The sequence below is a fragment of the Aspergillus viridinutans genome, assembly GCF_018404265.1.
Source record: "Aspergillus viridinutans IFM 47045 DNA, scaffold_1, whole genome shotgun sequence".
NCBI lineage: Eukaryota > Fungi > Ascomycota > Eurotiomycetes > Eurotiales > Aspergillaceae > Aspergillus > Aspergillus viridinutans.
Window position 1 is genome coordinate 2505593 of NW_025091217.1, and position 12450 is coordinate 2518042.

General features: G+C 50.2%; 4 protein-coding genes across 4 annotated transcripts; all 4 read right to left on the bottom strand.

The window, feature by feature from the left end:
• Positions 1–181: 181 nt before the first annotated feature.
• Positions 182–2040, bottom strand: Aspvir_000757 (Ran-binding domain-containing protein; the record flags this gene model as incomplete). Its single annotated transcript, XM_043265891.1, has 5 exons — positions 182–247; positions 303–610; positions 678–1194; positions 1257–1939; positions 2004–2040. The coding sequence occupies 5 exons, from the start codon at positions 2038–2040 to the stop codon at positions 182–184; spliced, it is 1611 nt and encodes a 536-aa protein (XP_043121826.1).
• Positions 2041–2695: 655 nt separating this feature from the next.
• Aspvir_000758 (Yip1 domain protein) lies at positions 2696–3856 on the bottom strand (the record flags this gene model as incomplete). The annotated part of the gene is made up of 4 exons (XM_043265892.1): positions 2696–2945; positions 3025–3177; positions 3239–3656; positions 3769–3856. The coding sequence occupies 4 exons, from the start codon at positions 3854–3856 to the stop codon at positions 2696–2698; spliced, it is 909 nt and encodes a 302-aa protein (XP_043121827.1).
• Positions 3857–4599: 743 nt separating this feature from the next.
• Positions 4600–6965, bottom strand: Aspvir_000759 (pentatricopeptide repeat-containing protein; the record flags this gene model as incomplete). The annotated part of the gene is made up of 3 exons (XM_043265893.1): positions 4600–6154; positions 6230–6279; positions 6357–6965. The coding sequence occupies 3 exons, from the start codon at positions 6963–6965 to the stop codon at positions 4600–4602; spliced, it is 2214 nt and encodes a 737-aa protein (XP_043121828.1).
• A 1648-nt stretch (positions 6966–8613) lies between these two features.
• Aspvir_000760 (putative C2H2 transcription factor (Con7)) lies at positions 8614–10537 on the bottom strand (the record flags this gene model as incomplete). The annotated part of the gene is made up of 4 exons (XM_043265894.1): positions 8614–8642; positions 8835–9176; positions 9482–9662; positions 9842–10537. The coding sequence occupies 4 exons, from the start codon at positions 10535–10537 to the stop codon at positions 8614–8616; spliced, it is 1248 nt and encodes a 415-aa protein (XP_043121829.1).
• Between the last annotated feature and the right edge of the window lie 1913 nt (positions 10538–12450).

Here is a 12450-nt window from a genome sequence, read left to right on the forward strand (position 1 = left end):
GCCAGAAAATGCAAGAATGCCAGCCCATATCTCGAAGCCCGCTCTGTCAATTGCTCCATGAGATCTATTGTCGGTCCAGGTATCGTAAAAGGTTTCCAAGTATGGACAGCTAATAATTTGGTGCAGTGTACTCCATCTTTGATTATGTTGCATTGTTGCAACCGAGCCTTAGTGACATAGTCTACTGGTGCTGTAATAGATCCTGAATGACATGGTAGAGCTCTTTGGCGACGTCCTCACTTCCCACCTAGTGTTATGTCAGCAACCATATTACGATGGACAATTGTAGAGGAATGCCTTACCCTGAGCAGGAGGGGAACAGTACGGCCATCCTCGACACCAACCAGATGAATCTGCTTGGACTTGGGTTCGTTGCCCGATGGATCTCCGACTTTCATTCCCTTGAAAAGGGGCGTGTTGAGCATGACCCTCAAGACGCCATCCGCTCGCATGATCATGCGAGCCGCCGTTTTGTCCTCCTGGCCGTCCGTTACTTTCACATTCACCTTGAATGTGCCAATACCACGCTCCTTCCATTCCTTGTTCGTGAACTGGAAAAGCTTCGCTTTGCCGCTGAAGTACGTCTTTTCTTGTTCCTCGCCTGTCTCAACTGTGGTAGAAAGAAAAGACGTCAGTTTTGAAGCAGTTCAGTATGAATAGAACAAAATATCACATACTCTGCCGCTCAAAGAACCTCTCATCGGGTTTCTCTGCCTCGAATTCTTTGGGACCTGTTTCGGCTTCGTCCTCTTCCTCCTCTTCTTCATCCGCATCCGCTGCTCCAAATGGCTTGTCCTTATTGCTGCTGCCAAAGGTGCTAGGCGCAGTGGAAGAAGCGAAGCTGGTGAGCCCTCCGGATTTAGCAGCTGCTCCGAATCCACCACTGAACCCTGAAAAACCAGATCCTAAGGCCGCAAAGCCGGAGGTACTTGCTCCAGCTGCAAATCCCGTGGCCGCTGGTTTCTCAGTCTCAGACGCGGCTGGCGACTTGAAAACAGATGGAGTGGACGCTCCAAGCGAACCGAAAGGCGACTGCTCTGAGCCAGCAAATGCTGCTAGGCTTGACGAGGCAAAGGCAGAGGTAGAGGTTACAGGCGCCGATTTGGTAGGTTCTTCTTCTTTGGATTTTGATGCGCCAAGGGAGCCGAATGGAGAGACTGCGGACGTATTCGCAAAGGTGCTCGTGACAGGGGCCTGCTGAGATGCATGTCAGTGCCAATTCCCGGCCAAAACTACATTCGACAATCAACACTTACTGGCTTTCTTTCCGTCGAATTGTCACGGTGTCGCTTCTTCTCAGGCTGTCCTTCAGACTCGGGTTTCTCTTCTGATTCTACATTCTCGGTCTTCGTATCCGTCTTCCCCGTAGCACGTTCCCCGGACTCGTCTTCATCGAGCTTGTCCCGACTTCTCTTTTTCTTTGGGCTCAAGATCTTCCTTGGAAGATTATTCTCACTCTGTGGCGGCTGCTCGTCGCCTTCGCTGGTAGAGTCACGCGATCTCTTGCGTCTGTGACCATGTTCCTCGCCATCACTCTCGGCCTCGTCGTCGTCGAATGATCTCTTTCTGCCACGGCTGCTCGACCGGCTATTCGAACCTCCGCCGAGTTCCATGTTGTCGTTGACATCCGATGATTGGTGTGCATCTGTAGTCGATGTCACCTTCGCATCGGTTGCTTCCTCTCCGTCCTTGGTGATTGTTTCCTGCTGAGTAGAAGCGATTGACGTCTCCTTCAGTTTCTGTCGCACGGGACGCTCGGTTCCCTCGTTGTCAGACGCCTGGCTATCTTCCGCTGTGGTTCCTGCAGCCGCAGTGGGTGTTAATCCAATTGTGCAAAGAGAGAGGATTTCCGGTAATCGCTTGAGTACGATAACAAGCACCCGGACAGTGGTTCTCATACCTTGCGACTTTCCCGTTTCCTCCTCCTTTCGAACCTCACCTAATAGCAAGCCGCTGCGTCAGCATAGAACTTCAATACGAGTTCAAGGAAACAGGAACTCTACCTTCCATAACTGCAGCAGGTTGTGGATCCGACGCCATATTTACCAGTTATTTCCACCAGTAACCTCATTCGACAGTGTAGAGACAAGCTTTTCACGGCCAGCCCAGATCGGATTATCGTAGCGCTGAACTGGTAGATAAGGCTCTGTATGACACTGAGACCTGCCGTGTCAACTCAATGGGCACATCAGAAGGGTCATTCGACAAATATATATGTCGTCTCAAGTGCGAAGACTCAGTCATAAATCCAGCAAACGTCAAGCGAGGGGGAGAAGGGAGTACAACACAGAGTAGCTGCAGTTTAAGCCCCACTCACGGTACAACGAGGTTTGTACCAACACGTGACGCTGAGCTGTGTTGTGTTATCTTATTTCACTCCGGCTTGTCGCCCGGTCACCGCTCGGATCCACCCCGCTTACCTTGAAGCAGCTGTCAATGGAGTCTGGGCAGAACATTCCATTAGATATCTTGAAAATGCTAGAATATCTAAGGGTACAATACTTGTGAATTCGATATGATAATAGCTGGAACAAACAAAAAAAGAGCTCATTCACTGATGATATAGCAGCATACATGCCCAAATGTTGTGTTCCTGTCCCTTTTCAATTCATCTCGGGCTTGACTGTATACTGGAACCTTCGTTCGCAACTAGATTGATAGGATATCTGGCCGGCCGTATCGATCCTCCAATCTTCTAACTGATAAAACAAAGACAGCCGATCGCGATGTAGAATACGAACAGCGGATAGACCGCAATGCCTACCCGGTTCTTGATCACACCCGAACCACCCAAAATGCTCACACCTGCAGCCAAGGACCATGCAATGAGCGCTAGGTACACCGGTATCCGGGCAATAGTCGGGAGACCCAATGCGCTGAGCATAGCAGCGATGACCAGAGGGAACAGCGTGTATCCGATGATGCAGACGGATTGGAAGAAAGAACTAATGATCGAGGATCAATTGTTAGTCAATTAACGCCTCTGTACTTCGGCACTCCAAACATCCCCAAGGAGAAACATACATATTCCCACCGAGCAACTTGATCTGCAAGGTCACAACAGCCTCTCCAATCCAGACTATGGAGAAGACACCCGAGAAGACAAGGGATGACTGGTCATCCTTTGCGCGCATCGATAGGAACATGCTCAGGAGCAAGCAGAAAATAAGCGGACCCCTACACATATTGAACATGTTAGCCAGCCAGCCCGCCGTTTCAATCGACCTTTCCCACTTACCAAAGATCCCAGTCACGCAGACCCTCACTCATTCCACCCTGCAAGACCACATCGGCATCCGGCCAGCGTCCTACAAGGCCTCTGAGTCCGCCACCGAACCCGGTCGCTTCTCCTCTCTCGGCGGCCCCGATGCCTCCGCCGCCGCGCCGCAGCATACCGCCTATCAGGTACTTAGGCCACAGCACTTGGCGCATCTTCTCCCACACAGCTCGCAGATCTCGTGAGAGCGTCTCCCACACGGTTTCATCGATGGTGTTTTGCGTTGCGCGGCGATCCTCTCCCGGTATGGTCGATGTCAGGTAATTGCTGGATAAATTGCTTCCGAAACCTCCTCTGCTCGAACTCGAGGGTTCGGACTGGATGTTGCCTCTTAGAGGAGTGGTATCGGACGTGTGAAGAGGGTCATCGGCTTCGATGGCTGGCATGATAGAAAGGTCACGAAACATCAGTACATCGTAGGAGCTCGGGTAAACAAACAAGAGCCGAACTGATAAAATCGAGAGAGAACCTGGAAAACGAGGCGTACTCACCAGCATCTGCCTCAATTAGGTCGTCATCAAGAATCGATTCATCATCGTGTAGATCCTCATGGAAACGACTTTGCGAAGTGCTGGCCATGGTAGGCACGTAGATTGCTTGAGCTCCGACTCTGGTCCAATGGTAGATCTTCACACCCTGTCAAGCTGTATACTCTCCGAACACCTTGCCCCTTCGGCTGAAATATGTCAAAAGGTATTTTAATTCTCAACAGAGTATTTTGATGGTGTGTCCCTTGGAAACAGCAGTAAAGTCTCCATCATGCTGCTGTCTCAGGCGGAGAGGCTAGAGTGGCATTACGTACGCGCACGGGCCGAAAATGGCAGGCGGAACAGTATCTCTATGGACAATTGAGAACGATAACAATCCGCCCTTCCCAACAGTACCTTAGTACTAATAATTCATAGTATTAATATGTCTTAGAATAGGTGCTGATTTATCAGCGGTTGTATACCTCAGCTGGTGCCGACACGAGTGCACGTGGACCTAAGTTCGAATCAGTTCGACACAATGTGACCAGTCCAGTCATCAATCACCGATTGTCCAATGTGATCTAGAAGTGATTATGGAGATTAAATATTTACAGGCACAGATCTTCAATGCTATAAGAAACAGAAGACCCCGTATAATATGCACGTTAGTGTTGAGATGTTAGTGTTGCAATGCCGACCCCTGTATATGCATGCAAGATGCCAGACCAAGATGGGATATAGTACTGAGATGATGTTTATACAAGCTGTACAAAGTCCAAAAAGCTTCAGAACAGCCCGGCCATAAGCCTCGCATATGGATACGAAGCTTAGTCGGCCTCGTCAGCGGCCTCGTCAGCCTTCTTTAGGGTCATGCTTCTCCTGGAATGCCATGACCTGTTCGAGGGTGGGATGCACTCGAGCGTATTCGAACTTTCGGACCATCTCAGCGTCCGAGTATTCGCGGAGTTTCTGCGACTCCTGCTCGAATTGCTCACGGTCCGATTTGGAAAGTAAGGACGCATTTTCGGGCTTGAGGATCTCGTCAATCAGACCTCGGGTGCGATCCATCACCTTGCGAGCGGTCGCACCAGAAACTGTATCGCCCGCTGCCGCCCACTGACGCTCCCGCCGTGCAATAAATGAAGTCTTTCCATTCTTCATAGCCTCATGAAGCTTGTCAACGTGAGGACGCAGGTTCTCCAAAGCAACTGTCTGCAAGCTCAGCTGTAATCTCCGACCCATGATGTCGAGGCTGTCCGAAGATTTTCGCCCAGTCTTCAGACCATTCAATGATACGAGATGCTGTGGATTGTCCTGTAGTCCTTGCACGAGGTTAAGATACTTTTCAAGCGCCCGAGGGTGGGGAAGGACCATGGACTTGTCCATCAATCCCAATAGTTCGTTGGCATTTTTGAGAACGTTGATATTCCTGCGATCGCGAAGACAACAGCTCATCGCGATGTGGAACGTTTTCCATCCTGGTTCGGTCACCTGGTCGCGCACAACCTCGACCGTAGCACGACTAGCGCGATACAGTCTTAGTAGTCGTAAGTATGCATGCAACGAAGGCATGTCTGGTTTGATGGTATGCTCGTGATCCCCGAGCGTTAGATGCTGCCAGTAAGCTTTTCCAACACCAAGACCCTGAGTCATGGTAAAACAAGCTTCCATGAGTATGGTGAGCTCCTTGTCACCTGGCACAACGTAGGATGGACCAATGGTGCCTTTCTTCATTTTGGAAGCAGAATCAGTAGACACCACTGGCTCAAAAAGATTTTCAAATTCCTCGTCATCTTCCTCTTCCTCTTTTTGTTCTGCCTTTTCTTCGGGTTCTTCCATTTCGGTCTCCGCTGGTTTGTATGGTCGGTTGCCTTCGTCTACAAAGGGAACGTCTTCCATCTCTTCATTTTCTGCCGATCGGCTCTTTTGACGTCTGACCGTCTCGGACTCCCGCTGACGCTCAGGTGAGGGCTTCTTTACCAGGATGGGAAGCCCAGTAGTTTGATTCAAGAGCGCGAAGACATCGTAACAATCGCGCTCGCTGCCGCCTTCAAGCAAGAGGCGGGCCATTGTACGCACGAGTTGGATGTCTAAGTTGAGTTGACCTCTACTCCACCGGTAGACAACATCAGACCAGATTCGTTTGCCTTCCTTGACGCCCTGAGCCTTTCGTTCCAAGATGCGATCAATCTCAGACATCTTATTCACATCAGTACTAACGGCGTCTCTGATGGCTCTCAATATAAGGGTGTATGTCACAGCATCGGGCGAGCATGGCCCGTCCTCGGGTAGCTCACTCGCAATCTCCCATAGTGTATCTGTATGTCCTTGGCGAACACATACGGTGAGCATGGCGTTGCTGTGGATGATAGAAGGCTTGACTGCAGAGTTAAGCTCATAGATAGATCTGTAAATTGACAAAGCAGTTTGCACCGGGTTCAATCCCATGTGAACGGAACTCGGAACTGTGGCAAGGCCATACAACATAATCGTATAAGTCCAGGAAGTAGGCTTTCGTCCACGCTTCTTCATCTGCGAGTTCGCGGAGAGACAACAGTCAGCAATCGTGCAAGAAGAGAACTTGCGAAGGGAAAAAAAAAAGTACTCACTTCATTGTAGAGCTTCCATGCCGCTTTGGGTTGCTTCTTCTCCATACAGTACTCCAGTAAGTGATTCCACCCGACTGAGCATTCCATATTCTCCTTCTGCGCCCCGCGAACAATCGCCACCGCGAGAGCAAAATCGTCGGCTTGCAAGATTTTGGCGACCCGGTCCGCCAGCGCCTTAGGATCCTGCAACCACTTCAACTCCTTCTTTACCACCTTCTTCCTGACTATGTCCGCTAAGGGACCACCATCGGGATGCGTCCCGGCGCTGGCAATCTCCAACAGCACATGGTCCTGGTAGTATTTTCTCTTGCCCCAGCTCGGTTTCTGTTGTGATTCGTCGTCCTCAAGATTCGTCGTTGAATCAGCAGCACTTTGCTCTTCCGCAGCGGCCAACCCCGAAGCCTCTGTTGAGTACCACTTCACGCCGGAAATTGACCCCCAGGCTACAGGTTGCCCCACAACTCGGCCTGTCTGTGCGGCGCGCGCAAGAGGAGCAGCATATAGGATACTCTGAGAGGCTTGAGTAGATCGTGAGACCGGCAGACTTCTCAATCCGACAGTGTGCTGGACACTGGTCCGAAGCGCAGCGCCATTGGTACAGCGAAGCATTTAGGGCCTTCAAGTCTTCACTCTACCCTATGTCCTCAATCACTCACACCTGACCCTCTAAAGACCACTTTGTAACGTCCAAACGTTCGACCCAGCGTAGTCGAATGCGCAACTGTCGACTCCGAATGTTAAAGCTGGACCGGCAGAGCAAGAAGATTTCAAATGACCCGCTACTCGGATTTTCGCAAGAACAGTAATCAAGAAAAGTTATTGAGGAAGAGAAGATAAGACGTTGGACAGAATAACACCCTTGAGCGGCCACCGGAAGAAATCATCCAGAGCAGGCCCAAAAAAGCGCTATCGCAGTTATCGCTGCTATCCGAGCTAGACAATAAAAGGTTAGCGCACTGCGATTGCTACTTTTGCGCGGAGAAACATAATTCCGTTCGGGTTATCTTGCTTCAGAGGCTACCACACTAGCCACACTATAAAGCCACATGTAGCACAGCTTCGCCACACTGCGCTATGCTGTTGGTTCAGCCTTATGAGACCACGGGCTCATGTTTACTGTTAGCCTCCTCGGCAGTCCCGTTTCTTAGTCTCATACATACTTCAGGATCGACTAATCGTTGCATTTATTATTTACGGCTAGGCCACTTAGAATACTAGTCTGTCCTACCTTACCGATTTCTCAGAAAAGTGGGAACCCTCCGCTTGAAGGTTAAGAGGCATAAGCAGCGACGAACTGGGGTTCGACTTAAAATGACATAGAACATGCAACGGCAATAGTCTCATTTAGTAAAAAGCACGATTGATCGAGCAGCCCAGGGAAACTTCAAATCATAGTCAACGCAGATGACAATGTCTTACTTTATACCTCTCTGAAGTGTGGCATGAACCCTACGCTAATATCTTACACAGCCTACTTCAACCCGTTCATGCACAGGGCTTCCCCGTATCTTTGTCATTCATAGGGTTGCCAAACTCTTGGCCTCCAAGTGATGTTGCCTAGGAATATTATTAATCTACGACGAAACCGCAATTAAATCTTTTTGACATCATCATTTGAGCTATCGAGCTTCGATTCTGCACCACATCACGTGTCTCAAATTTCAAAGGCCCAACGAGGCGGCAGTTGCCACCAGGAACGGAGAGCAGAATAATCAAGATCGAATTGTAAGACTTTAGCCACCAGACAGGGTCATGACTGCATGGAAGGTCCACTGAGCAAAGGACATAATGCACAAGTTCAAACCAACCCAGGGTAACGAGGAAAGAAAAAACATCAGTCAGGACAAAAGAGAGAAAAAGTACAATGCGAAGCGAAGCAGAGTATCAATGAAAGGGACTCGATAAGAAAGATGCCGGCATGTATCACAGGAGAACGCTCAGCTCATGCAAAGTGCCTCGCCAGGAGTCCAAAATCACAACAGTCCTGGAGCCAGGCTTTGCAAGGACGAGGGCATGTTGTCTTTTGAGTGCAAAGGGGTAGATTTTGTCTTCTCTTCTCATGTCAAGCGATCTAATTCAAAAACAACAACGGGAACAGAGCGTAAGTCGCAAGGCCGCTCTTCGAGAATAACGATTCAAGGCCAGATGGTATCATGTGCGCGAGACTTAAAGAATTAGATCCGCGATGGTGACACGGGATTAGGAGGTAAGAGATATTAGAATATGCAACCTGAGAGAACACAGGAATGGTGGGCATCTATTGTGGGTAGCTGGCCGATTGGTTTTCTGCGAGAAGCCATCGTCGATCAGCTATTGTCCCTAGAGCAATAGATCCAAGGACCTCGTTGAAACGTCTTTCCATCCTGCCTTCCGGCATGTTGACAAGGGATTTATTTCTTCTTCCTTCTTCTCTTTTTTGTGCATTTCCTTGTGGCTCGGTCCCGACAATGCAATGATAACAAAGGACTGACTACTTACGTTGCTGATACACCTGCCCGCTTTGTCCATACGGGGAGTGAGGGTAGTTTGGAGGATAGGCCATCTGGCCATTACCCTGATACACCATGCCACTGGCACCGCCATACTGCCCCGATACCTGGCCGTCGGCAGGTTGGTAACCAATTGGCGGCAGCTGAGGGCGGACACCGCTAGCGTAAGCAGGAGGTTGACCCTGCGCAGGATCGGTAGGACCGGGGGCATCAACTTGGTTCGCCTGAGCAGCTTGAGCGGCGGCAGCACGCTCCCGCTCCTCGGCAGCTTTACGCTGGGCCTCTTCCTCCTTCTTTCGAGCTTTCCATTCCTTGCGGATTTCTTTGAATTCTGTGGCAAAGGGCAAATTAGATAATAGAACACAGTAGAGGGTGGGTGAAAGCGGGCAAATGAAACAAAATGCTCGTCATTCTGAGCATCGAAGTTGAACGGGTATGTAGAATTTAACTCCACGCCAGTGCCTTGCGCTACTGCGATCCGCAGCGCTAAAGCAGTGTAACTCGACTAGTGTGAGATACCCGCACTAGTCTAATCGAAACCAAAGCCGCTATCAAGAACAGGGCAACTCCCGTGACATTGCCATTGGGATTTAAAAAAGAGAGAAAAGAAGATAGAGGAATATATCAGAAACATACCTTCGGGAGTCCGCTTGGCTCCGTGCGACTGCATGGTAACGTGGGCATTCAGGTGGTTGAGAGTACCGTAAGCCTTTTCGCACCCGTTCCAGCCACACTTGTACATACGTTCGATTTCTTCATAGCGACGCCGGGGTCGTTTGTGCTGTTGTGCCCCAGGAATGGGCACAAAAGAGTAGACCTGCAAAAAAAGTCGATGAGCTTTTGAACAACATATTCGGTGCAGATGAAGAGTGCGCCGTGTTCCACAACCCCGTCAGGCACGCTGGCAGCGGCCTCCGATTTCCGAGGCGTCCAAGACAACAAGAAACGCGGACGCGCAGCCTTTGGAAATAGACGCCAAAATTATCAAAGACATACCTGGCCAGGGCGCGGCCCTGCGGTCGCAGCAGGGGAGGCGGAACCAACCGTTGTAGCAGGAGCGCTATAGGGTCCAGGAAGACCGTGCTGGTGCTGTCCATAACCATGCGACCATTCCGGACGCCCATACATCTGAGGAGGCGGTGGGGGAGGATGGCCCTGATACTGGGCCATGTCATGACCTTGAGGCTGATAGGGCGAATAGGGAGGAGGATAGGTAGGGCTGGAGGCCGCGATAGAGGGATCTATAGGAACGTCCGCGTCAGACTTCACGTTCGTGTGATTGCGATGGTCATTTTGGTGCCCATCATGGAGGGTGGTCATGGACGGACTTGTTGCTTGAGCCATACCTGCCGCACCACCGGCCTGGGTGTTGGGGGCGTGATGGTATTGAGGCGGGCGAGCGAGGTAGTCCGGATAAGCGGGTGAGCGCGCGGCGGGCGGCTGGTTCAGACCGTAGTCCGACTGCGGTGTGTTGGAGGACGAAATGTTGGCGGCGGCGGCAGAGGCAGGTCTAACCTCGGGTTGAGGCGTGTACTGAGGGGTAGGACGGACCTCTTGCTGAGGCGTGTATTGAGCAGTGGCAGCAGCAGAAGCCTGGTCTGCAGCTGGGAGTTCAGAATGCGCAGCGGCAGACGGTGGATACGGAAAGTGCGAACCTGACTGCGCGTACTCGGAGGCAGGTCTGTTGTCCATAAAACACAGATCTCAGCCGGAACCGGAGATGTCCCTAATCTTCCTTCAAACTCGCGTGTCTGCTGTTTCTAGACGCGTCGAAAAACACAATGAGCTTTATGGATACAAACACGAGTATGTTGTATCGCGATATGAAGAAGGGGAAGGACAGTGTAGGAGATCGCAATATGATCTTGTGGCGAAGCCTTTCTCTTCTTCCTTTTCTTTCTTCCTTTGTGGAACGTACTTTTCAGTGAATCTGGATGGAGGCAACTCAATCCAGAAACAATATCAGCCGACAGGACTCGCACAGGCACTATTCACACCCGAGCTGATGATTGGAAAGTGAATGGAAATTGAAAGAAAACAGACAAGATCAAGCGCGTGATCTTGTCGTAAAACAGATGACACCGAGGGGCAGAAGTAATTGACAAATGGAGTTAAGAATAGGGATATCAGACGGTGCTGGATTTGAGAGATATGATGCTTGGATCAAGATGATGCTTAATTGCCTTAGTCGCCTTTTAGGGTGGATGGAGGATGCCTTGCAGGTGGCGGTAGGCACAGCAGCACGAGGAACCAGCGGGAAGAAAAAAGGAACCGTCGCTTTTAGGCCTGGGGGACGAGGGTTAAGAAAGTAATCCAGGGCCAAGGCCAGTTACAGCACCCACAAGCGAAACGAGGAAATGATTAGATAAAAGGTTTAAGATTGGAAAAAACAAATAAAATGGACCACCAGGCTCAAAGAGAGATAGCGCGAGAGACGGTGTCTTGATTGAGTGGCAACCCAAGATATAAATCACCCTAAAATCGAGACGGAGGGAAATTTGGTCGGACTCGACCCGGTAACGAACCTGGGTGGAGAAGGCGGCCTAGAAACGCTTTGGATGAACCAAATCGCGAGTCTTTTCAGTAGCAGTGAAAGAAAAAGATGAAAAAAGACGGAAAGGAAAGAAAGAAAAAAGAGACCACAGGTTAAGAGCACCTCGTGGGTTCCGAGGGTGTGGTGGAGTGTGTGGGGACGTAATCTTTCACAGTGGTGAAAAGGAGAGGGAGAGGAGAGGAAATATTGGAAAGCCACCGCCCAATAGATGCTCAGGTTTTCAGACTTGGAGGGCGATAACAGGAACCCTCCCAGAGGAAGTAAGAGGGGTCAGAGATGGGATTCTCGCAATTTGCGTTTTCTATTCGCCGTTCCTCTTTCCTGTTCTTTTCAATTTTCCTTTTTCTTTTCTCTTCCCCTCTGCTTCGAAAGTTGAATAGCCGGAGTGCTGTCGCTTTGTGGTGATGGGTCCGTTACCACTCAGTAATTCCGACCCACTTTTTCCGTGAAATATCAGGGCTCTCCGACGGTAAGAAAAAAATAACAGTTTCTTCCTTTCGATTCTCCAATGGTTTTTTACACCCTTCCCCTCAGTAGTATCCAATCTAGTCGGTTGGCGGATCTGTGTTTTCGTGTCTTCGAGTAAGCCGTACTGTTGTAGGCTCTTTTCCCGGCTAAGCTTTCCTTGTCTGACTCTCTTTTTCCCTTTTTTCTCTCTTTCTCTTGTTTGAAAGCGGAGCCCTCCGCAGAAAAGGTGGCGAGATTAGAATTTTACCGAGCACCCCCTTTTCCTTCTATTGGGTATGGCTCTTGTAATCCGCCCACCCGGAATCCTCTCACGCAGTTGTCTGTTGTGGTGTGTCGCGGTGTTTGACGAAAATTCAAGATGATGTTGAAAAAAACTTATAGTAGGACGAATTGCTGTTAGAGGCTTAGAGCTTGGATAGTCTAGCCGCGACTTGGGACAGACGGCGCGCGTGTCGAGTACGGCCGCAGGGAGACTGTCATGAACCTAGCGTGTGCGCCCGTGGAGACCATCCAAGATCACTGGTCGTGGTCAAAGTAGTCAGGACTTTACTTGGAGTAAGGACAGATCGAGGATGGGCTAATA